The sequence below is a fragment of the Triturus cristatus genome, chromosome 2_2, assembly GCF_964204655.1.
Source record: "Triturus cristatus chromosome 2_2, aTriCri1.1, whole genome shotgun sequence".
Classification (NCBI taxonomy): Eukaryota; Metazoa; Chordata; class Amphibia; order Caudata; family Salamandridae; genus Triturus; species Triturus cristatus.
In genome coordinates this window covers 578,526,405-578,553,645 of record NC_140582.1, presented here as the reverse complement: position 1 = coordinate 578,553,645, position 27,241 = coordinate 578,526,405, and the positions used below count along the sequence as shown (strand labels likewise).

Genomic DNA, 27,241 nt, shown 5'->3' with positions numbered 1-27,241 from the left:
GGTAGGGACATGGATTCGGATAACAGAGGACAGGACTGACATGGAGAGGTGCACAAACTGACCCTACAGGGCAGGCATCAGGGTTTGCAGCAGCACAATACACCACACAGCGCATGCGGGACGGGAGTGCAGCACAACAATCCATAGAAAGCAATAGGGAGGGGACAGGACCATGCACATGGACAACAGAGAACAGAGGGGAAAGAGGCAATGGTAGCTAGCTGATCATAATGGACAGACGGGAGAGAAAGCTGCAGCATAACAGACCATAAAGGGCAGGAGGGACGGATCAGGGGCATTACAATGCAACAGACAAGCCAGGAGGGAGGGAATAGGGGTCTGCACATGGAAACAGAGGGCTGGGGGCAAGGGGGCAGGGCAGGAGCAGCAAGATGACCATGGAGGTCAGGCAGGTTGGGCACTAGAAAAAAGACACACCATGGAGAGCAACAATGAGACTATGATGGCATAAACACAGACCATGGAGTGAAGGTGGGAGGGGGTCAGGGGCAGCTAGCTGACCACACAGGGAAGGTGGGAAGGGCCATGGCAGCACAGAAGACCATGCATGGCAAGCAGGAGGGTTAGTGGCAGCACAATGGCTATGATGGGGAAGAAGGAAGGTGCAGGGGCATGCACAAAGGACCATGGAGGATAGAAGGGAGGGTCAGGACCTGGGCACAGACAAGAGAGTTCAGGGGAAGGGGCCTCACAACAGACCGCGCGGGGCAGACAAGAGGAGCAGTTGCAACACAACAGACCAGGGAGGGCAGAAGGGTGTGGCAGTAAAATGGACCATGGAGGACAGGAGGAAGGGGATAGGGCATGGCATGTGGACAGGCAGGGTGGAGGTGGCAGGGACAGGTTACAGTCATCTGACAATGCTAGGCAGGTGGGAGGGGAGTGGCAGCTCAACAGAACACTCAGAGTAGATAGGAGTGGCAGGTCCATGGAACATGGTGGGCAAAAAGGATGGAGCAGGGGCATGCACAAAGACATCGGAGGGCAGGGGGAAGGAGAATAGGGGCAGCAAGCTAAGCACAGAGGCTAAGCAGGAGGTCAATGATGGGCCATAGCATTGGGCAATGGAGGGCAGGAGGAGTGGACTGGTACAGTGGAGAAGTGTGGCTCAGTGGAGAAGTGTGGCTCAATGGTTAGAGCGGCAGACCCTGATGCAGAGGTCTGGCCCGGGACCAGGGTTCAATTCCCGGCCTCGGCGGGTCTTGGGCTCAAAAATTCCACGGAGCTGACAATTCTCGCCTCGGTGCCTATTCCAATCATGGAGTCCCACTCAGCAACTCTGGGCAATAGCTTGCTTAATCTCCACAACGGCCCCCACAACGCTAAGGATGCCTGGCCTCCACCTTGGGGGTGCCCAGGAGTGGACACCTCACAGGGAAAGCCAGGATGGGTTCCACAGCGGTATTCGTACATGCGCCTTGAGACCCTTGCGGGTAAGTAGTGCGCTATACAAGTATCAATTTACATTTTTTACATCATGCTAAATGGAGGGCAGTGGCAGCACATCAGACCATGCATGGCAGGAGGGAGGAGGCTAGTCCATGGATTCAGACAACAGAGGATAGGGAGGAGGTGGATGGGGCAGCAAGCTAACTGTTCAGAGAAGGTGGGTATTAGGAACTTTATTGTTTTTAAAATGTGTGTCTGTGCGAACTACTTAAAATATGAGCAAGTATGCAGCATAATCTCACTTTTATTCAGGAAGAAGAGGACGTTTGTCACTGTGTCTCCGGGCTCACTTGGCAGAAACACCCCCTGACCCTCCACCCCCCATTGCAAAATGTAATGCCCGTGAAAAGGGTAGGTGGACGCAGTGTTATATAGAACATAGTCCTGAGAGCACGATTGAAAATGAAAACTAGATATAGTATATGGTATAAACTATGCACCAAAAAGTGTGATATAAGATGAACCGGGGCGTGAAATATAATATGCAATACATTGTGCGCAATGACAGATTCATTGGAGAGCGCGAGATAGCACAGGCACTAGGGCGTGCTATGCGATATGCACCTTGGAGTGTAATATGCACAGGGCAGTGTTGTGTAACCTAACTAGTCTCTAAAGTTGTAATATAAAATTTGTGCTGGGGAGTGTAACGTTGCATATGCACTGTGACAAAGATATGGATCCCAGATTGTATTATGTATGGCATAGCGCTGTGCGGTATTTCATAGGCATCGAGGAAGGCACGTTAGATGGGGCAATATAACCTGTGCGAAGGCAAGTGTGGCATGACATATTCACGGGGTGGTGTTACAGTGCACATGGGCTAGAGAGTGTCATAGCATACGCACTAGCTGGTGGAATACAACACAGAGGGGTGAGGCACTCGGCGGGCACTGGTGGGTGTAACACAGCATTGGGCTCAGCCAGGAGCACACTGTGACTCTCAAGTGAGGTTCGTCTCCTTTCCAGAGAGTAAAATAAAAAGTATTACACATCCGGCGGTGGTTGTGTGTTTTATTAACCGTGAGGGGGTTTCTTGCATAGTTTGGTCGAATTTTTGTCGAATCCCCTTTGAATGGCTTGGTGTGCGTGTATATTAAATGTGCCCGTCAATAGCTACCCATGTTTGTATAAATAAACAACAAGGGTGTCTACTTGGAGAGTACCCACCGGCGGGGGCGCCGGGATTAGGCACGGTAGGGCGTCAGACACGTCAGAGCTTCACTAGCGGTGTAAATACATTCCATGTGGATTCATTCTATGCATAGTCGCCTTTTAATGAATATCACGCAAATCGTCATGGTGATATGTAAATACGGTTTGTCCAGCATATTCTAGGTGTTTCTATGAATATATATATTTTTTAAATAATAAAAAACAAAGGCCGGCCCCGGGGGATAGGGTCCCCGAGGCCATAAGTGGCCTGAGGAGGGGGGCAACGCAGCTCCCCTCCTTAAGAATAATAAAAAAAAAGGCCATGACCCGGGGGTTGGGAGGGCCAAATTAATTTTTTTCAACAAAAAAGATTAGGGTGCAGGCCCTGGGGGATGGGGTCCCCAGGGCCAGTAAATTAGAAAAAGAAGGGGGGCCAGACAGCCCTCCTTCTTAAAAAAATAAAATAAATAAAAGACCGGCATCGCGCCGGAGTCCATGCCCCCTCCTTGCAGCACTCTGCAAACGCGCCCCCTGGCCAGTTGTGAGTTGGGGAATTAATTCCCCTTCAATACTGAGGGTCCCTGAGGGCCAACTAGCCCAACAGGTATCTCCAGTATGCGCCAGGGAGCTGCGTTGCAGACAGGTGTTCTGAGGCCACGCCCCTTTTTACACCTCTATGCAACGCAGCTCTGTGGCGCTTACTGGAGGTACCTAGTGGGCTAGTTTGACCCTAGGGAACCTTAGGATTCAAGGGGACTTAATCTCTCAACTTAGAATGGCCACAGGGTGCGTTTACACAGTGGTGAAGGAAGGGGACGGGGCCTGAGGTGAAGTGTGCAAATACGCCCTGTGGCGCGTTTTAAGTTGGGGAAATAATTCCCTTTCAATCCTGAGGGACCGGGGGCCAACTAGCCCACCAGGTGCTTCCATTAAGCGCCACTGCTCTGCGTTGCAGAGAGGTGGTGCAGGCCGTGCCTCTTTTTACACCTGTCTGCAATGGCGCTTACTGGGCGTACCTAGTGGGCTATTTTGCCACTAGGGATCCTCAGGATTCAAGGGGACTTAATCTCCCATCTTAAAAAACGGCCACAGGGCGTGTTTACACAGTGGGGAAGGGAGGGGACGAGGCCTGAGGTGACGTGTGCAAACACGCCCTATGGCGTGTTTTAAGTTGGGGAAATAATTCCCCTTCAATCCTGAGGGCCCCTGGAGGGCTAAGTGCCCACCAGGTGCTTCCAGTAAGCGCCATTGATAGTATATACTAACTGGCATGAAGATTCAGTTAAGATGCGAGCAATTCGCCACAACACAATATGTCTGTCACGTCGATTAATTGTGTACAGATACATTTATGAGTGGCACATGTTTGGATATAGCTGCACACCACTATGCCTTATGATCACTTAGCACATGTAGGTGTTGTTCTTTGTTCTAAGCACGACTATGAGATACATCACGTTGGAACAACCACTAAGAAAACCTACAAGTATAAGTTGTTTGTGTTGTTTTCTATGTTCTCTTTTACAGATGGAATACGACGCATGACAGATTAATTAATCAGTCGCTCATACAAGGAGCAGCTACTCTGCCCTTGCCTCAAAAAACAGGATAGGGAATTCCCTCTTCTGCTATCCAGGGTGTCCTCTTTTGCCCTGAAGAAAGTCCTGGACCTTTACGGCCATATATGGACTGAAACATGTTGGCACTAGGGTCCTAGGACCATAATACTCCTATAAAGACCCCATTTTTAGTAATTTTAGTAACCCAGACAGACCCAATAATAAAGGGAGGGGATCTGCCTGAGGTTTTTTATTTTTTATTTTCTAGCCCCCCTGGTCTGTAATATCTTCAAAGAGCTTCCAACATTGTGGTTGAGCCCACCCCGACTTTTAGGCGTCGGGGTGACCCGATGATGAAGCATGACACCACTAGGGTCTGCTGATGACGTCAGATATTACATCACTGATTAAATATGTGTCTTTCTGAAAAATAAATATTTGTAATATATGTATAGCTAAAGATTAATGGGAGAAGACATGGGTAAATAGGTGTCTAAATACAGTGATGTAATATCTGACGTCATCAGCAGAGGATTGCGGTCGCGTGAGTTATAGTTGCCTGCACTAACTATAACGGGAGAATTTCATTGGTTTTTTACGAGGGAAATGTCCAGCTAACTATAACATGTGTGAAACCTATGTTTTTTTAAGTGAACATATATATGTATATATATATATATATGTATATATATATATATAGCTACCAGTCTCTCTCCCACCTCCTAGAATAGAGTCTGACCATGCTCTGGGGGTCTTATAAGCGGCTTTATTTGTTGTCAGTGCACAAGCATAAAAAAGGGTCCCTGAAACGCTCGGCAGACGCGTTTCTTCCTTCAAATGGATTCCTCAGTGCCCGTTTCAGTTGTATCCTTGTAAGGGGTCCTTTGCTGTGGTGTTTTAACACCTGTGACCACTCCCAGTCACGTGATCACGCCCCTCCTCTGCCTCACAGGTGCGACACTCCTTGTGCTGTGCCCGCTCCCCTACTGCATGCTGGACATCGTAGTTCGCCGCAGGGACCCATGCAGTGAAGGGACCCACTGAACACCAAGTGATGCTTCCAACTCTGGGTGGTCGGCGTTCCACAGCCGCTGCAGTGCGGAAAACAGGTAACAAAGTCCTCTTAGGTCCCACTTGTCAGGCAGACACATGCTGCCTCCTCTCTCCCCATGTGCCAATCCAGCACGGTTGGCGACACGAATGCCGTTTGCAGCAAAATACCAGAAAGTTAGCAGGAAAGTCGCATAGCACCAGACCGAGAGGGCGGTCACAAATCCAGCACCTGCTAGCGGGCATAACATATCTACCAGTCACTCTCCCATCCCCCTGGAAAAGAGTGTGACCATGCACCGGTTGACTTAAAAGCTGCTTTATTTGTTGTCAGTGCACAAGCATAAAAAAGGGTCCCTGAAACGCTTGGCAGACGCGTTTCTTCCTTAAAATGGATTCCTCAGTGCCCGTTTCAGTTGTATCCTTGTAAGGGGTCCTTTGCTGTGGTGTTTTAACAGCTGTGACCACTCCCAGTCACGTGATCATGCCCCTCCTCTGCCTCACAGGTGCGACACTCCTTGTGCTGTGCCTGCTCCCCTACTGCATGCTGGACATCGTAGTTCGCCGCAGGGACCCATGCAGTGAAGGGACCCACTGAACACCAAGTGATGCTTCCAACTCTGGGTGGTCGGCGTTCCACAGCCGCTGCAGTGCGGAAAACAGGTAACAAAGCCCTCTTAGGTCCCACTTGTCAGGCAGACACATGCTGCCTCCTCTCTCCCCATGTGCCAATCCAGCACGGTTGGCGACACGAATGCCGTTTGCAGCAAAATACCAGAAAGTTAGCAGGAAAGTCGCATAGCACCAGACCGAGAGGGCGGTCACAAAGCCAGCACCTGCTAGCGGGCATAACATAGCTACCAGTCACTCTCCCACCTCCTGGAAAAGAGTGTGACCATGCACCGGGGGACTTAAAAGCTGCTTTATTTGTTGTCAGTGCACAAGCATAAAAAAGGGTCCCTGAAACGCTTGGCAGACGCGTTTCTTCCTTAAAATGGATTCCTCAGTGCCCGTTTCAGTTGTATCCTTGTAAGGGGTCCTTTGCTGTGGTGTTTTAACAGCTGTGACCACTCCCAGTCACGTGATCATGCCCCTCCTCTGCCTCACAGGTGCGAAGCTCCTTGTGCTGTGCCTGCTCCCCTACTGCATGCTGGACATCGTAGTTCGCCGCAGGGACCCATGCAGTGAAGGGACCCACTGAACACCAAGTTGTGCTTCCAACTCTGGTTGGTCGGCGCTCCACAGCCGCTGCAGTGCGGAAAACAGGTAACAAAGTCCTCTTAGGTCCCCCTTGTCAGGCAGACACATTCTGCCTCCTCTCTCCCCATGCACTGATCCAGCACCGGGGGGGGGCGACGCGAATGCCGTTTGCAGAAAAATATCAGAAAGTTAGCAGGAAAGTCGTGTAGCACCAGACCGAGAGGGCGGTCACAAAGCCAGCACCTGCTAGCTGGCATAACATAGCTACCAGTCACTCTCCCACCTCCTGGAAAAGAGTGTGACCATGCACCGGGGGACTTAAAAGCTGCTTTATTTGTTGTCAGTGCACAAGCATAAAAAAGGGTCCCTGAAACGCTCCCCGTTTCAGTTGTATCATTGTAAGGGGTCCTTTGCTGTGGTGTTTTAACAGCTGTGACCACTCCCAGTCATGTGATCACGCCCCTCCTCTGCCTCACAGGTGCGAAGCGCCTTGTGCCGTGCCTGCTCCCCTACTGCATGCTGGACATCATAGTTTGCCGCAGGGACCCATGCAGTGAAGGGACTCACTGAACACCAAGTGATGCTTCCAACTCTGGTTGGTCGGCGTTCCACAGCCGCTGCAGTGCGGAAAACAGGTAACAAAGTCCTCTTAGGTCCCCCTTGTCAGGCAGACACATTCTGCCTCCTCTCTCCCCAATGCGCTGATCCAGCACCGGGGGGGCAACGGGAATGCCATTTTCAGCAAATATATATTTATATAATGGCAAGCTGAAGCGGTTCTAAATACACAAAGATTGCTGCACTTAAGAGGTGTCCGTACCCTTTCCTTCCTGCTGGAAATCGAAATTTGGGGAAACGTGGTTATATATATATATATGGCGACTGGTGAGGAGCAATAAATCATCGTTTCTGCACCGATTTTGGGTCCGTGTCCGTCTTTTGGAGATGATCTTATAACGCACCGAAGAGTGTGATATATACATATATATATATCACTTAAAAAACCATAGGTTTCACACATGTTATAGTTAGCTGGACATTTCACTCGTAAAAAACCATTGAAATTCCCCCGTTATAGTTAGTTCAGATAACTATAACTCGCACGCCCGCAATCCACTGCTCATGATGTCACATATTACATCACTCATGACATGGTCAGTGGCATCACTCATGACATCACTGATCACATCATCCTTGTGATAGAGTGGCGGTCGTGCGAGTTATAGTTATCTGAACTAACTATAACGGGGGAATTTCAATGGTTTTTTACGAGTGAAATGTCCAGCTAACTACAACATGTGTGAAACCTATGGTTTTTTAAGTGAATTTGCAAGGTTTTTTAAATGCTAATTCCTAACTATAACGTGTGTGAAACCTATGGTTGTTTAAGTGAATTTGTAAGGTTTTTTAAATGCTAAGTTATGTGTGTATTATTATATTTTTTATATATTTATTTTACAATAAGCTACCTATGTATATAGTTATAGATTGACTGTATCCTGTAATATGGAATGGCTCGTTTAAAATGTTTTTTTTTTAAAGGTTTTTCACCGTGCTTCAGGGACCCCCTGACAAAGGCTAGGGGGTCAGGAACTCTCCACCCTGCCCCCTTTTCACGTTCTCCACCTTTCTTTTTCACTGTCACACACAAAACACACAAAATGGCGGCCGACACTTCCTGATTTCGACCGATTCGAATGTTGACTGACATGTAACCACCAATCAGAATTACGGTGCGCGCTCATAGATATTTATGTACTTTTAACTGCAATTTTCTCGGGAACTACTGAACAGATTGACATCATATGTATGCAAAAGGCACATGCCTGACCTGAGGACTACCTCTTTGCCAAATTTCAAGTAATTCTGTTCAGCCGTTCGGGCTGTACCTTCGACTAAAGGTCCTATGGGAAAATGCATGGGGAAAACGTGTTTTGGGACCCCCCTTTTTTCTCAGCCCCCGCTTGACGAATCACCCCGAGACTTTCAGGGTAGGAGCTGAGCGGAGCGCCCCATTAGTTTTGAAAATTTCCAGAGGATTCGTCAACCGGCGCCAAAGTTATTCAAAATAGAATTTTCAGATTTACTATGGAAACTCGGTCCTAACTATAACTGTCTACTGGCGACTGCCAGTAGATAATATATATATATATATACATATATATAGATAGATATATATCCCAGAATACTCCTTCTCTTTTCGATTTCTCCGTCCGAAAGAAAGAGCACAGACCACCAAGTTACGTTCCGATGTTATTTTATTACTGCTCCCACCAGACTGCAGTAGCCATGACGCGTTTCGTCCCTCACAGGGGACTTGATCACATGACGCGCTGTTAGCTGGATCAGTCATTTAAATACCATTTTTTTCACTTTTTGCCGCGTGATTTTCTTAAAGTGACCAGTGCATTGTGACAACAGGGTTAACCATAGTCATTGTAATGACAACATATGAGAGGTTTTTTATCAGTATGGCATACATTTTGCGCACCTGCATGTTTATAACAGTTTCAATTGCGATATGTACATTATTTTATAATTAAATAAATACATAAATAACACTTGTTTGTTAAATATATAAATAAATACTAATAAATACATACTTAGTAAATAGACTTTTCCATATAAATTAGATTTTTTATAAAATTACAGTATAAATACCTAAATATTGCATTAGAAAGCCACTGTTTGTAATGCCATAAAAACCATAGATAAAAAGACATTGTGCTATGTCATTTTTTATTCAATTTGTCTGGTTTCAAAACAATTCCTGGTGTATAACTCGGAAAGCCTAGGTAATACTCGCTAGTGAGCTATTATATCGGTATAAATATTTTTCATCAATTATTTGTTATGTATAATGGTTTGTAACAACCGTCCCTGCTTATGAATATGATTATGTATATATATTCTTAATAATCTCAGGACAGGGGACATTTTTCTTCATGTTGCAGGCAGTCAATCAGAGTGCTCAGTTCTATGGGACCCCGACTCCTGTAGGGGCGAATTGGCTCAAGGAAAAAAAAACCCTGGACCAATCAGATGCTCTATGCTTTTAAGTTGGTTTGAGGGACTTTTGCGAGAAGCCCTTAAAGCCAACTGCCCAGATACACAAATATGTTTGATCCTTAATATCTCAAAACAACTGTACGGATTTACACCAGATTACAAATAACATGCTTTCTGGACCAAAATCTAGCTTCCTTGCAAAGTTGGTGTAATTCTGTTGAGCAGTTTTTGCGGTAGCGCTTCTTAAAGAAGTCTATGGAAAATGAATATGGATATTGCAATATATATCTATATATATATATATGTATGTATAGTCTTATATACATGATTTTAGATATTATATAATCATGTTCCCTTTTAACATTAAGCATAAGGAAGTTTAGCTATAGGTACAATTGTCGGAATATAAGTGTGTGACATATTTTTTTTACTCAATTACTGGGAAGGTTATTAAGGTATTTAACCGCAATAGCTACATGAATATAATGGCTTTGCTAAACATTTACCCATGTCCGTCAACATTTGAACTGTTCTTCTGTTTTTACGTTATTTATTAATAGGCACTTGTCACTTTAAATTCTGGTTGAGTAAATGATGAAAAAAAGAGAAAAACTGTATTAAAAAACTGCTCACCTGACAGAGCATGTCATGTGATCAAGGCCCGTGGCGGGCTGAAACGCGTCATGGCTATAGAGGTCTTCGAGCAATAAAAAAAATTCTACTGCACAACGCTGTGGTCTTTGCCCGTTTGTTCGAATCTCAAAGACGGAATGAAACGATATATATATATATATATATATATAATTATATATATATATATATATAATTATATATATATATATATATAATTTTATATATATATTTAATTTTATATATATATATATATATATATATATATATATATATATATATATATATATATATATATATATATATATATATATATATATATATATAGATGAAGAGGGATTTCCTGTATTTCCTCTTGATTGTCTTCACCATAATCCCAGAGGGGCACAGAAAGGCAGCACTCACATCATCAAACCCAAGGCAAGTCGTAGTTGTTAAGCGATCATGATTTTATTTTTAATTTTTTGTTATTTTCTCCATTTATTCTCTGTTAAAACATGCAAAGTGCCAAGTCCATCAGGAAACAAACAAACGACCTACACGTTTCGGCCAGAGGCCTTCGTCCGTGTCAAATGATTACAAGTGCAGGGTGATTATAAAGAGGTTGGTTTGACCCGCCCTCATTTACCAAAAAAGCGTCCCAAATTCAAAGCATCTTTTAAAGGGACAGTATTTCGGAGTGACATCTAAGCAGTAAATCATAGCCATTGTAAGTATGCATCTGTATTTCGAAGACAAAGTTTCAAACTTGATCACACAGTCTTAAGGTCATAAAGTACCTGAAGTGAAACACTATTTTATCATCAGCAACATCCTAAATTTGTCATAGAAATGCAATGTAAGGATCGTGAAGTACCTTAAATATAAGTTACTCTGCGACCCTGTGTTTTCATAACATAGAGTTGTTCAAATAGTATAATTTTGAGAGATATGCTTAAAATGTTTGTGCAACTATAGCAGATGAGGTAAGAAAATTAGGTAAACTTGTGATGATGATAAAATACCTTGAATATAAATAACAATAAAAACCTATTTTTATCGGATTCACAGTTATTCACCTTGTCTATGATCGATTAGTAAAAATTTGCAAAAATGCAAGTACAAATGTGATAAAAAAGGTAGATCTTAATTTTAAAGTGCAAAATTGGCAAGTCTCGGTAAAGTACCTTATTACATTTGGCCTTTAAATAAATTGTACTATTCACATTCTTCAGTAAGACAAATCCTCATTACCTCATGATAACAAAATCGTAGTTAAACATTATCTGCAGATTTTCTCAGTACGAAACATTATGCAACAACTATGGGTCTAATCTATGTTCTTGATATTTCTCATAGTGGTTTAGATAAAGACATAGTGTTATATTCGTTTACTTAGCGTGAGAACAAGTTGTTTTCCTAAAGTGCAAATACTGGCTAAAAACAACTCAATTGAAATTTGAACCAAGGTAAATACAATAGAAAAAATCTAAAATTCATTTTTGTTAAGCCCAATCGTACTGTTTTCCTAGTTTATGCGAGATATATAGTGATTAGTTCTCAGAATGTGAATTTACAAAAAATTGTGCAATTCTGCATCTGCATTAAGTCCCCATGGTATTTATGTTCCTTTCATAATGATCCATTTTGATTCTGCTTTCCTTAACAGTAGGTCCCGATATCCACCTCTCATGTTAAGAGGGATGTGTTTTACTCCATAATATCTGAGGTTATCACAGTTTCCTTCGGGTCCCTTCCAAATATGTTTGGCGATTGCATATACAAAGTCTTTATTCTTAATTGCCCTTAGATGTTGTAGAATGCGTAATTTTTGTGTATTTACAGTACTTCCTATGTATTCCTTTCCGCATTCACGTTTGGGCATAGACCACATGTGTAGTTTCACAGGTATTCCTCTCTCTGATGGTCATTTGCTCACCCAACATAGTGTTCGTTTTCTGTTGGTTCAGGCCATATTTACATGCTTTGCATTTTGGACATTTGAAGAATCCTTTCGCTCTCAACCATTGCATTTTCTGGCACCATGATCTGTTCTCTGATAGTGGCTGTGTGTGAGGATGTCTCCCAAAGAGGGCGCTTTCTTGTATGTTATATTGAGATGATCAGACGTGGCTTCCTTTGAGTCGTCATCCCTTCTTATTATTTTCCAATGATCTTGAAGCGCATCCCTTTTTGTGTTGCTCGAGGAATTTAACTGTGTTATGTATCTTACTTTGTTAACCTCAGAATTATCATTCTGTTCCAGGGTTGTTCTTTTAGGATATAGTAGTGCTTCTCTTTTCTTTTTCAGGGTTCTTGATTTAGCGTTTTCCAATACTGTAATGGGGTATCCTCTGATCAAGAATCTGTTGTACATTTGATCCAATTGTAAGAAGAATTCTCGTTCTTCCGAGCAATTCCTTCGTGCTCTTAGGAATTCTCCATACGGAACACTCCATTTTAAACATCTGGGGTGAGCACTATTCGCTGAAAGGATGCTATTGCACACAGTAGCTTTTCGAAAGAGTGTTGTGCACATTCTCTGATCTTCTATATATAGACGTGTTAGTGTGTTAGTCCAAGTAGTCGATCTCTGTTTTGTTGATGTTGTATGTGAATTAGAGTTGGAAGCTATTATCATTGAGATTCTTTAGGAAGGTATTTAGTTGCTCTGTATCTCCCTCCCAAATTACAAACAGATCGTCTATATAGCGTACCCAAAGTACAATGTTCTCTATCATCTGTTTGTTCTTGTCTGACCAGATTTGCTCTGCCTCCCACATGCCCATTGTGAGGTTGGCGTATGTGGGCGCAAAGGAAGACCCCATTGCTGTGCCTTTGCTCTGCTTATAAAATTTCTTATCAAAAGATGAAGATGTTATTTGTGAGGCAAAAGTGGAGCATTTCCAGTATCATGTTGGTCTACTGGAGAACATTTAAAGATCTTGACCGAAGATAAGACTCACAAGCTTTAATCCCATCTTCATGCCTGATCGAGGTATACAATGATACCACATCACTGGTTATCATTGTACATTCCTCTTTCCAGGGTATGTTGGCGATTCTGTTTAAAAAATCCATTGAAGCTGTGATGTAGGATGGTAGATCTTGTACATATGGGAATAAAAAACTATTCCAAAATCTTGAGGTGTTCTCTAATAATGAGCCAGAGGAACTAACAATTGGGTGCCCTGGTGGATTATCTAGACTTTTATGTACCTTTGTTAGGACATAAATAGTTGGTGTGATATGATGTTTTATCAGAAGGTAATCCTTTCTCATCTAGTAGCCCATATTGATGACAATCTTGGAGCATCTTATGGAACTTATTCATGATCATAGGTGTTGGGGCTTCTTTTAGTCTTTCACAGTTTGACAGATCGTTCAGTTGTCACTTGATTTCCATATAATATTTCTGAGCGTCCATGACAACTATATTTCCCCCTTTGTCGGAGGGCTTTATGATGATCTTGTTATCTGTTCTTAAGTCATTCAGGGCCCATCTATCATCATTGGTCATATTTCCAAGTTTGTAATGGTTCTTTTTCTTCTTTTTGATGTAGATGGTGCGCAGTTCCTCTGTCATGAGTTCCTGGAAAATGTCCACTCTATTTCCAGCCGGTAATTGTGGACAAAATCTAGATCTTGTTTTGCAGTGACTACTGATAAAAATATTAGTTGTAATGGCCATCTCTTCACAAATTTCTGTGTTTGTCCTATTCTCCATTACAGAAGATGTGTCCATGTTGTTTTCGAACTCTAAACTGTGTAGTATTGTTAATGGTGTGATGTCATCAAGGGTAAGTGGTGTCAAAGTTTCTTGATCTTGATGTCCCATCGCTCTTGTTGGCATTGTGGTGACATTTTTTTTAGTTTTAGTTTATGACAGAATAGGTATAAGTCTACCCTAGACATTGCTAGATCCAGGTTGTTGGAGGGGCAGAACGTCAGTCCTTTGTTCAGTAGTGTAAGATGTTTCGTTGTTAGGATCTTTGAGGAGAGATTAATGACTAAGTTGTTTTCTTGTCGTTGGATATCTTGATCCGATGATATTTTCTTTATTTCTTTTGGTCTTTCATTGTTTTATATATATATAAAAAATATATATATCAATAATATTTAAAAAATATATATACAGATATATATATGTATATAGTCACTGTAGAAAACAAAGGGGACTGGGATAGTAAGATTCATATTTTACCCGCACAAAATCATAAAAATTGAGCAGTTCTAGTTATACTTACAGTCATACTTATGATAAGATATGAAAACTCATGGCCTAAAGTTACTTAACGGCACGAGTAACTATAAGTATAACTATAGCTGCTGAATTTCAATGGTTTTGTGTTGGTAAAAGGTGAACTTAACTATAACGTCCCTGTAACATTTGTTTTTTCCAGTGAATCTGTAAGTTTGTTTAATGTAAAGTAATATATAATTGGATCCGTGGGTAGGTACCTGAGGATCCGTGGAGGATCCATGTCCCTAAATATGTAAAGTTTTTTTTTTATTAACTCCAAAACTACTGAATAGATTTACAGTAAATTACAAAAAGGGCTCTTTCTGGACAAAGAGCTAACTTCCTGCCAAATTTGGTGTACATTTTTCAAGCGGTTCGGCCTGTAGCTCTCTCTGAAAATTGCAAAATTACAAAATCCCCAAAGACAGTGCATGGGGAAAATCATTTTGGATCCCCTTTTTCTCAGTCCCCGCTTGATGAATCACCCCAAAATGTTCCATGCACAACTAATCAAAGTAGGCCACTGTTTGGGGAAAATGTTGTGAAAACTCATCAAACAGCACTAAAGTTATGAGCTTACTACTGGATATATATATATATCTTTATTTTTTTTCACCGAAAAAAGACAAAGGTTACAGGGACGTTAAAGTTACCTGAGCTAACTGTAACTGACTTACTTACCGCAATGCTCTGCTGCTCTTCTTATATTTTTTATATTATTAACAAAGATATGTAGCATAAGGTGCATCATAAGAAACTATATTTATGAGAAAAAGCTCAGACTGGCTGCAGCAATATTAGGTAAGACATAATAATGAGAACAAGATACTTACAGTGATTTAAGTCTCACAACGTGGTCAAAGTGGTCTGCTTGTATTTTCTGGATGGGGTTGCATGATAGGTTCCTATAGGCGAAATAAAATAGAAATTAGCCTTGCATGCTCAGAAATCGCTTGACACAGTTGCATGTTGTTTAATAGCACAACCCTCTGCCTATTACTGGGAGCAATTTCTGAAAAGAAAGTATCAATTGAGCAATTTATTGCGATTACAGCTAGTGTTATTTGGCCAATAGTGTCATTGTCGATATTGCTAAGTTAGCAGAAGATTTGCTGTCATGGTGCTGCTTTTGTGCACGTTACTACATTACTTTATTTTGCAAGACTCTGTTTATGCCTTAAACATGAGAACTGTCTGCTTTTTACGTTCTCTGCTAAGTTCCTGAAGTTTAGTCTGAACAAGATGTGCAAGGTCGATAAACAATGCCCCTTGTTATTCTGCTCTGGTCAGTCCCTAGCACCTAGACAAAACATGATAAAGACAGCTGCACTGCTGGAGATTCGTGCTTTGATATTACAGGGATGCATGTTGTTTTAACACACACTTGGAGAGAGCCCTTTCCATGGTGAAGAGCTATGCTGTTCCTATGATGTAAACCTTCCATCTAGACTTTAAGGTATGGGGTCTGCTGACAAAGCCCAGAGATCTTCTTTTGTATAATAGACTTCTTCCATTCAAGGGGAGGGTGGTTAGGCCTTATAGTCCTTTTTCGACTGTCTTTATATAATGACATCTTCCTTCATACTCTATGGAATTGTAACAATGCTAATTGTTCTGAGTTTATGCATTTTGCTGCTGGTAGTGGCTGGTATACTGCATTATAGAGCACGATAGTTAAAATAAATATTTTAAACTATTACAGTGACTCTGCCAATTCTTATTGTAGACAAGTACGAGTGAGCGAGCGAAAGGGTATGTCTTACTACCGCGATTCCTGAGAGAGTGGGGAGTGTTGTGTTCTGGGTTGTCTAATCATTTGTAGCTTCGTGACTTTGGAGGAGAACGAATGAGACACTATAGCTAGTCGGTCTTGGAATTTTGGGTACTAAGGTGGTAGGTTGGTACACCCCTATACACGGAGGTCCTGTTTTCCTGTGCATAGTTCTGTGTAGGTGCAGAATCCCAGCAACATGGCGCCCAACGGGGAACAGCATAGCACTTCTCCATGGAAAGGGCTCTCTCTAAGTGTGGGTTAAAACAACATGTATCCCCGTAATATCAAAGCACGAGTCTCCAGCAGTGCAGCTGTGTTTAGCATGTTTTGCCTAGGTGCAAGGGACTGACCAGAACAGAATAACAAGGGGCATTGTTTATCGACCTTGCACATCGTATTCAGACTAAACTCCAGGAACTTAGCAGAGAACGTGAAAAGCAGACAGTTCTCACGTGAAAGGCATAAACAGAGTCTTGCAGAATAAAGTCATATAGTAACGTGCGCAAAAGCAGCATCATGGCAGCAAAACTCATGCTAACTAGCAATGTCGACAAAGACCCTAACACTAATACATCATTGGAATACTTAATTCCTGTCTAACAAGCATACAGAGACTAAATAAAAAAACAGAAATGCTAAATTTATCAAAGAACTTTCCTATCCCCACTCTACTTATGGGGAAATCTGCAGATGATTGGCCGAAGGTTTTCCCTTCATTTTGTGGGCACATTGTTGTGACTACAATTGCATTACATGTTAACTATTCAATGTTAAGCCTTTTGAGCTTCAATAGTTAGAGGTTCTTACAATGTTGTAAGTAATAGAATGTGGAGACAAGAAGGATCTAAGTGAGACTAGAGCTGGATGCATTTGCTGCCTCCCCGTACCTGAATTGTTCCAGGCTCATTTTATTGCAAGAAATCATTTTGAGAACTCAACCAAGTCCACATCTTTAAAAATTGGCGATGGGACCGGCTCGACCGACCCTTGTACAGTCTTCCTACAGTTTACTACAGCAGAACTGCATGAGCGAATTTCTAACATTGTAAATCATGTGAGGGGAATCGTGGCAGTAGTTGGGGAAAAAATGCCACACTCTTCATTGCTTAAGCCCTGCTGGGCATGCACAACTGAGGAAATCACATTCTGAATTAATTTGAACAATTCAACAATTTTAAGAGCTGAAAAACTGTAAGTTGAGCCTGCCTTTTTTAAAATGGGTCCAACATTCTAACGTGCACTGCGAGCCGCTTCCTCTTTGAGCGCACTTCCCAGTGAACCACAAGCACAACAATCCTGTGCACACTGCCCCTAGCGTTGTGACAGCGTGACCACAATGCAATATAAACTTTGACATCATGTGTGGCAATCTTGAATGTACTCTCTGTGCTCCTCACAGAGCTATTCACAACTTGTACTCCAGCAACTACCCATTTCATATTTCGGGGTTAGCACTCAAGTTTATTAAATAGATCGATACTTTCCGACGCCTTTGTTCCGGACCGAGTTTTGGGTATGCGGCAATTCGAGACTGCAACAAGATTTTACTGTCATATAAGTTGCATGTACAGTTTGTTATAGCTGTACCACAGCAGTGCAGGTACATGCATTGTACCGACAAATATTAGAATAGCACTTTGGTAAGAATAGTTTTATTTATAGTTTGTTGCTCTGGCCTCACCTTTAAACCTTACTCCACCACATGCTTTTATTCCAGCTTCTGGTGAACCGTATATAAAATGGGGAGAATGGCGGGAATTCTTTTTAAACTACATATCCACTCTGGATGAGGATGATGACTTTGCTCCTGAGAAAAAGAAAAAAAATGTTGTTACATTGTTTGGGACCAGTCACTCTAAAATATATAACAACATTGGGAAAAAAGTCTGACAACCTGGACAGGGTGATGTGTTTACAAATCTACTGGAGGACCTGTATTGTTACTTTGCAACACAGTCTGCGTAGGAGTCAATTGATATAAGTTTCACCACTGGAAACAAGGATAAATCAATATAGAAATTTGTTTCAGCTTTAAAAACTCTTGTCATTTTGGTTCGCTACATGACGATCTTATATATGATCAAATGGTGATGCATGCCTCTAATTCATCCATAAAAGATAATTTGTGGGCAAAAGGAGAGTCATCTCTCCAAGATGTTATTGATTTGCTAAAAAGAGCTGAACTACTGGGTAGATTTGATAAGCATGTGTTGATAAAAGAAATGGAGACGGAAGACAAAGAAACAGTTGCTAAGGTTAAAATGGGATTTTTTTTTAACACAGACAATAAAAGAAACCAGAAGTCTGGAAATGTAGTGCAGACATATTCTAAGAAAAATGCATCATCGACTGTATGTTGCAGATGAGGTAACAAACGCCACTTTGCAATTTACAAGAAATGCTCTGCTGGGAATAAAAAGTTTTCTGGTTGTGGCACGATAGGTCATTTTTACAAAGTGTGTTGCAAAAGTAAAGACAAGACAGTCAAGTTCTCGGACGCTATTTTTGACTCAAATTTAGATTCAGAATCCAAAAAATTGGATGAATGTGAGTCATTCAGAGAATTAAGGAGGAAACCTATATGTGAGATGAAACTTGTTGGGGTGAAAATGTCCATTGTTGCAGATTCCGGGTCCCCCTATACGATCATTAGTAGTAAAGCATGGGAAGGATTTTTTTTTTCAAGAGAATTGGTGAGCATCCGGAGGTGTCAGGTATTGCACCCAAAGGTTTCACCATTTAAACCATTGACATTTTAGGATTCAGGAAATTACTCTTTGACTTCAAGGAGAATCAGGCTGAGTGTAAATTGTAAACTGTATATATCCAAGGAAGGACCATATGTTTTGGGTTGGAGGGATCAGGGTGAGTTGGATATAAAAATGATTCCTCTAGCTCTGAGCTTGTGTTGGTGCCATGAGACCAGGAAAAATGAATAGAAAAGTTTCCAGCAGTATTTTCATGCAGATATCGAAAATTGCAAGGGTTCCAACATACAATTGTGCTGAAGAAAGATCTGGGGCATATGTTCACAAGGCTAAACAGATACCCACGACCATCAGGGATGAAGTCCTGAAGGAATTGCAGAAACTACAGTCTAATAAAATCATTGAACCAATAGGGTCCTCTGCTTGCGTCATACCACTTGTGGTGGTAAGACATGCTAATGGGAAGAACTGAAAATGTATGTACCTAAGGGATTTGAAAAGGGATATTTTGGTTGGCCAGTTTCCTCTACCTAAAATCAACTAATAATTCACAACTATCAACCTTACTTTTTCCTACACCCAGGTCCCACTATACCCCTTAAGTAGTCCAAAGGATTATGTACTAATTTTTCAAGGGGGTGGAGAATGTAATTTTCTTTCAAAATGACATACTGTTGATGGGGAAAACCAAGAAGGGTCATGATCAGAAACTTGAGCAAGTTTTGAGCATTTTAAATGAAAAAGGTCCTACTGCAGAATATGGGAAATGCAAGTTTTCAAAGAAAGAGGTAACATACTTGGGCTATGTGATGAGCAGAGAAGGAATAAAACCTAAAACAGAATTGTTGAATGCTACAGTGAATGCTTCTCTTCTGAAGAGTAAGGATGATGTAAGGGTGTATTTAGGCCTTGTGGAATTTTACTCAAAATTCATGAAGAATTTTTTGAGTAGAACATATCACATTAGGCAGCTCTTGAAAAATAAGAACAAGTTTGAATGGATGAGTGAGTGTCAGAATGCATTCCAGGAAAAAAAATGAATATTTGTCAGACTCCTCCCTTGGGTCGGTTTGACCAAAAACTTAGAAGCATAGTTACCACATATGCAAGTGGAAAGGGCATAGGAGCAGATTTTACCCAATTGGACAGCAGATAAGGAAAATGTTGTCACCTTCTCCTCACGTTCTCTATCTCCGAGGAGAAACATGCTGTAATAGAGCATGAAGCTTTTTCGTGTGTTTGGGGACTGGAATACTTTAGGGAATGTATTTGAGGTTTGCCTTTTACATTAAGAAGTGATCATAAACCTTGACGAAAATCCTTACTACAAAAGGATTGAACAAAGCTTCTCCCCGTTAAGCGCATTTGTCTATAAAATTGCTGGACTATAACTATGAAGTACAATATTTACCAGATGTAAAAAACAGAGTAACATATTTGTTAGAGGAGGATGCCAATGCCTTTGAAACAGGCACCTATGGATGAATGTGAAATTGTGTGTGGCTAAGGTGAATGATGAGCATATTTCTACTGAGGCGTGGTCAGAAGCTCAAGACAACGATTCCTTATAAAAAGAGGTGAGAATCGGGATTAGTCAAGGATAGCCTGAAAAATGAGCTCTTGGGAAAGATTTAATGAACTTGAAGTTAGGAATGAGATTTCTGAAGTAGAAGGCAAGGCCGCGATAAATGGTAGAGCAATTCCACCAGAAGGGGTCAAAGGGACGATTTTGAATATTTGTCAGGAAGGCCATTTAGGTATTACTAAGACCAAATGAAGGATGACATTTTTGTGTTGGTGGCCTGGAACGGATTTAGCAGTGGAAAAGAAAGTAAGAGAGTGTGTTAGTTGTAATGATTCAGACAGGACACAAGTAACCCTAAGGCCAATTCTGTGTCCCATAACTAGGCCCAACATGCCATGTGAAAGAATTGGCATTGATATACAGGACCTATTCTTGAGAAAGAAGATTTGAAATATGTCATTGTGGTGTTTTAACATTTCTCTAAATGGCCAGAAATTGATTTTGTTTCTAAGGCAGATGCCGCAGCAGTTTCTTGATGGCGTATTTCTGACGGAGGGTTTACTGAAAATTGTTTTCAGTGATAAGGGTCTCAGTTTATATCAAATGTGGTCATGTTTATTTTGCAACAGCAATTGCATTGTACATAAAAACACATCTGTTTACCACCCTGCTGGAAATGGCACCATGGAGTGCTTTATAGGATTATTTAAGACACTGTGCAATTAGCTGTTAACTCCTGTCTAAGTTGGAGGAAGGAAGTGTTGCACACACTTTGGGCATACAGAATCACCATTGTGGATCAGCAGGTCACAGCCCATTGGAATGTTGAGAAGAGAAGGATTTAAAGGAGGCAAGATCTGGATGCATAAGCTGGCCCGTATGTGTATTGTACCAGGGTCATTTTATTGAAATAAATTATCTTGAGAACTCAACCCAGTTCACATCTTTTCACAAATATGTGTACTATATGCTAATGAATCAAACCGTAATGGCAAGTTTGTATTTCTGTGGTTCTATGAGTTTTTCATGTTGCAAGGATTCAAACCCCATATGCTCACCTTCTGCTAGCTAGTAAATAGGATTGGGTGAAAAATTAGTAGAAAGGCACAGTGAGCAAAATCTGCATTATATAGGTTATCCTGATGAGCACAATTGAGCTAAAATGAAAAATAAAACACCCAAAATTGTTCAATAGGTGTATAGCAGAAACAAATGTCTTTCAAGTGTCCCACCTTAAATTTCCAAAATTCCCAATCTATCTGCTGCAAACTGGTAACTACATGTAGTTCTCCTTTTTGGCCGATTGTGTGTGGTTGCACACCCGGTGACGTTCATGAATATTTCCTGTGATTTGCAGCCATGTGCCATAGAGGGAAAAAAATCACCTATCCTCCCTAATGACCACCGAAGCCCAAATTGGGAGAGAAGTTTGCAAAATATCGCATGAACTTGTAGTGAAAATTTGCTTCTTAAACTAGGCTTGTCTGCAGTATTTCACTTGTTTTTACTTAAAGAAGTATGCACCTAGTGAAATCGTAGTTTCCATTCACAAGAGCAAACATGCATGATACCCCAAAGTCCACCACCTTTTGATACTTTTAGAAAATATGTACTTCTTCTTTTGAAGTGTTCTTATTGTGGATTTGTTCTATACCAACACCCTTCTCTTCTGTTCCCAATAATGTAAACTGTTTCTCTCCTCCCCTCCATTCACCATCTAGTAGCAACTATAATGTTAACATGCTTACCATTGTAATGGGGTTCAGGAATTTCAAAGCTAATATGTGCAAATGACTAACTTTGAATCACACTTGATCGCTCTTCATTGAATATCTCCATTTAAAACAACATCTTACCGTGAATGTGGGCCAGATTAATTTTCCTTTTTAGACAAATATAAAATAACACTTCATATCTACAGTAATCTATTAATTTAGGCCTGAAACCACCCATACCCAATCTCATAAGCCCTTCTGGTTTCTAGGAATCTATTATAGGTTCAAAGTGCTCAAATAATTTACCATGTGGTTCAAAACCTAATTTATTTAGAAGTGGCAGAATTTAAGTGAAAGGGTTGAAGCTACCCAGGTATACTTAAGTAAACATGAATTTTGCTCTGGAATACATTTCTCCTCATCTCCCTGTATCCTATTTCTTTCTCTTTCACCTTTGCCCTTTTGAAGTCTTGGCTAGCAGTTCCTATTTTCAATATGCAACATACGTGTATGGTGTGCTTTGGGTTATTTGCTTGCATATAAGTGCTTGTCTTTCTTTTCTATCTCACAATCCAAAAAGGTATTTCCTCCCTATACTTGTGTTTGTCCTACTCAGGTGCATTTTGGTCTTACAATGCTCTTATTGGATGATGTATACTTCCAGTACTCCTATCAGACCTTTATTCTCAGTACCTGGGAGGGACTATTTCCTTTTCCTCTCTCTCACTGCTCCTATACCCTCTCTCCCCCAACGCCCGCCTAGTGTCTTCTTGCACCCATGTCTTTTGTTTTTCATTACATGCCTTTTTCTACTTTTTGTGCCCACCGCCCTATCGGCGATCGACTTCCTTAAATTTTAGTTTTTATTATTTTATCAAGATGCCTGTCCACATATGCGCATATTTACGCACGCATGGAGGACAACTGCTATTTTGTTAGTTTTATATTAACACATGCCCTCTGTCAGACAATAGAGGCTTAGGGTGGTCTTCCCCCAACTTTTCGCTTGCCTCCCTACATTTTTCTGACCTCCTTTTTACTGGTATCAGACCTCTGTGCACTTTACCACTGCTAACCAGTACTGAAGTGCTTGTGCCCTCTCCCCTATTCCCTCCCTTATTTCCGCTCAAGAGAGGACCTGGCTTGGCAGTTTGGGCTGGACTGTTCCCACGAGTAGCAGGGTCAAGACTCATTTGCATATGGCTGGGTACAAACTGGGATGGTGTGGTGAGCAAAAAAACGATGGATTAATCCCAGATCTTAATGACTGAGGGTGAATGTTTGCATTGTTCAGCATTCTGTCCATCATTTGTTCTTTTTGCTTTAGTCGCACAAAGTGGAAAAGGTATGCCCAGACATAGGTCCCGTGCTCACTGTTCCACTGGATTCAAGCCAGCCTGGTCGATGAGGGGTGATATTCCGAAACCGGTCCCAGTATTCTTGTTTCCGGTCCAGGGAAGGCCTGGCTTGGCAGTTCGGGCTGGTCTATTCCCATGAAGAGCAGGGTAAATACTGATTTGTATATGGCTGGGTCCAAACTGGGATGGCGTAGTGAGCAATAAAACAACGGTGTGATATTTGCCTTATGTGTTTCTATGTATCAGCAAGCTGTCTTCTTGTGGAATAGTCACTTATTGTAAATCTGGAATGTATATTACTTGGTACCGGTTGCCAAGTGCTCAGTGCTAGTTGCTGTTGGGTGTCCTGTGGATGGTACTTTGCTGTATCTGAAGCCTGAATAAAGAAGTTGATGCCAGAACCTCACTGTTCCCTGTAGTTCTTCACACTGGCGACGAGCGAAGAACCTGAACCCAAGATCAACACTTCGCCTCAGAAGAAACTGGCTGGCCACGTAATCTACAGCCAAGGTCCCAACACAATCAAGTTGTGCCTTAAAATTCAAAGGTATTGTGCGCGCTAAGCTTGCCCCGGATAATCTTTATAAACTGACTTTCTGCATAAGCCTCACTGCTCTGTATTTCTACCTTCCTGTTTTACTCAACAAAGTTCAACCTGACTTTATTGACTCTAGCGCTTCACAAACAACCTTAACAGCTTGAATAGACTCTACTACTTAAAGCGCTTTTGAAGCATTTATCTAATTTTACTAAAAACGTGCTCATTGTCCAACGCATCTGAGAGCAACACAAAGCATTTTCAAACGTGCATCGTTACCTGCATGTGCTGGTCTCTGTCGCGTTCCTGTAACAAGCTCCATTGTTTGCCTTCGAAAAGGCCCACTTCATTTACTTCTTGATACCTCTTGTTGCGTAACCCTTCACACACTCCTACGTTGTGCGACGTGCTGTTGCTGGGCAACTTTCTGTATACATGTGTGACGAGGCGAGGCGGGTCTGAGCACCCAACAGCAGACGATCACCGATTTCTTCTCTTTCCACACAGCCACCCTTGGACCAGGCAACCAACAGCTACTCTATACACGAGCCAGAGGCAAGAAACGAGGACTGTTTCTTTAACTGGGCCGAGTTTGATCCAGGACCCGCCCCCTTCAGTGACGTCGGCGGTCCGGAGCGAGAAATACCCTGGAAGGACCGTGAGGAGGTGTGTTATACACCTGGAGGCGAGGAGACGGAGGACGCAGGAAAGGAGAACCCGAAGACCGAGAGACAGTGGACGAAACGAAGAGGAGATGAGGACGTAGAGCACGCCGCCGCTGCAGAGCCAGGAGGCCAACGGACGGGTGAATCCCTGTGCCACACTTCAAGGGAAGTGTGGCTTCAGCAGGTACGGAGTCGTGTCACAGCATGGGTGGGAAGGAAGGGTTCAAAACCTCCCTGACGCACCCGACGGAACAGTCCTGTAGAGCACCGTCCGTTTCCCCAGGCCATGAGCACCACCGACACACGTACCACCACCTGGGTAGAATATAACGAGCACCGTGTGACTCCTCACTCCCTTCCCCTGTTGTGCACGCCTACGATCCCAAACACTGATACCACGCTGTATTCTTTTTCCCTGGCCCCCTCCCGGTACCCGAGGCACCCCTGCAAGCCGGACAAGCTGGAGCTGAGCAGGAGCAGCACGGAGAGACGAAGCCGCGCCAGCCCGGACAAGAGATCCCACGAAGCACCGCTTCCGTACTACAGGAGCAATCTGAAACCCCGACGCTCTTTGAAAGCAATAAAACTTTTTTTGAAATCAACACGCGTCCCCTTGGTTCTCTCCGACCCGCTACAAGTGGTGGAGAATGCGGGCAGCCAGATAGCCAGATAGCCATCTGTCCTCCGAAGATGGAAGACATACTGCATCACCTAGTGAAAGGACAAGAACAGCTGGGCTGGATGGTGGAACAGCAGCTCAACTCGGCCAAAGCCGACCGAGAAACCTTCACCAACACAGTGTCTGCGCAACTTGAGGGGTTACAGAAGGTCGTGACCGACGCAACCGGGAACCCCTTACCCCGAGAACCACGTCCTTCCCCCACCCCCTCGGGGATATCCCTACAGAAGTATGTGTCGGGAGAAGACCCCGATGCGTTCTTGATCAACTTTGAGAGAGCCGCCTTGGCCTGTGGGTGGCCCGTAGAAAAGTGGCCCTTCTTCCTGGCCCCCCTCTTAACCGGCGAGGCTCAAGCAGCGTACCAGGTCGCTAATGCTACAGGCGATACTGCATACGCCATGATCAAAACGATTATTCTGGACCATCTGGGCATGGATCCAGAAGCATACAGAGTCAGGTCCCGTAAAGAAAGAGGGACTGTCGGTGAAAACCCCGAAACCCTTTTCTTCAGGTTGAAGGCGTCCGCCGACAAATGGCTTACCCCTACAACGAGCTCCAAGGAAGCAATCATGGACAAAATATATTTGGAGCAATATTTGGACGCTCTCCTGTATGGGACTCAAAGGTAGCTGCGTCAACACTCCAATCTAACAACCACTCAAGCAATCGATATGGCGGTGACCTTCGCAAGAGCTCAGCCACGAATGTACGCGTGGGAGCCCGAAAAGACCACGAAGCCCACCGGTAAAACTGAACGGAAACCCAGAGCTCCTACAGAAACAATGATGACTCGTCCCCTCAAAGCGGAGGTTCCCACCTTTAGAGGCCCTCGATGTTTCTGATGTGGGGCCTGGGGTCATATTGCTCGATTATGTCCACAGAAAAAGGGATCTGAAGAACCCATGGAAGTGGGGTACTTGCCGAAGACAGTCCTCTACTCGGCAGAACTAGGAGGCGCTTATCATGTAAGGGTTACAGTGAATGGGAGGCCAGCCAAAGCCCTGTTAGATTCGGGGTGTAAACAGTCTGTAATTCAGGGGGTGTTTGTGCATTCCACGCAGGTGCTCCCCAAGAGGTGGGTTTACATTAAGTGTGTCCATGGGGACGTGAGGGCATACCCCCTGGCACAAGTACCCTTGGAAATAGAGAGTGGTAAAACCAAAGAAGTAAGGGTAGGCGTACTTGAAACCTTGCCTGAAGAAATCATCATAGGCACAGACAACCCCCATTTTCACAGCCTCTTTTCCACGTCCATTAAGGGCCTCCCTCCCACACCTACAAAGGAAGTACCGGCCCTACTCTCCCCCGATCCTTGGGTCTCTGACAGGAGTTTCAGGTTCGCGCAAACTAATGATCCCACCTTGTTCAATGCATGGGAACAAGCCCATGCTGAACAAGACAGTCTACCACCGACCTATCCCCGTTTTTTGATACAAGAGGGGCTCCTTTATAGACAGGGAAAGACAGATGACCCCTTACAGTTACTGGTTCCCTCTTCATTCAGAGAACAGATCATGTTTTACGCACACACGCATTTGCTAGCAGGTCACATGGGGAGTGAAAAAACCACCCACAATATTTTGCGGTATTTATTTTTGGCCGGGGATATACCAAGAGATAAAGAAACACTGCCTGTCCTGCGATGTTTGCCAAAGAAAGAACACACACCGGCCACCTGCGGTACCGCTACAACCGCTTCCCATCATAGGGACCCCGTTCGAAAGGGTTGGGATGGATCTCATCGGGCCCCTTCCAAAGAGTCGGAAGGGGAACCTGTACGCCCTCGTTATAGTGGACTATGCCACGCGGTTCCCCGAGGCCTTTCCCCTTAAATCCCCAACATCTAGGGCCATAGCCGAGAAATTTATTGAACTGTTTTCTCGAGTGGGCTTCCCCAAAGAGGTCCTAACCGACCAAGGCACCCCATTTGTGTCCAGACTAATGCATGAAGTGTGTAAGCTCCTAAATTTGCATCAAATAAAAA

General features: G+C 43.0%; 1 protein-coding gene across 1 annotated transcript in view; it reads right to left on the bottom strand.

Moving 5' to 3' along the window:
* RXFP1 (relaxin family peptide receptor 1) overlaps positions 1 to 27,241 on the bottom strand; it is a 1,268,256-nt gene that overhangs the window by 127,332 nt on the left and 1,113,683 nt on the right. Inside the window, exon 13 of the mRNA XM_085641728.1 lies at positions 15,129 to 15,200. Within this exon, the coding sequence (XP_085497854.1) occupies positions 15,129 to 15,200 (72 nt within the window). The remainder of the gene's footprint in view (positions 1 to 15,128; positions 15,201 to 27,241) is intronic.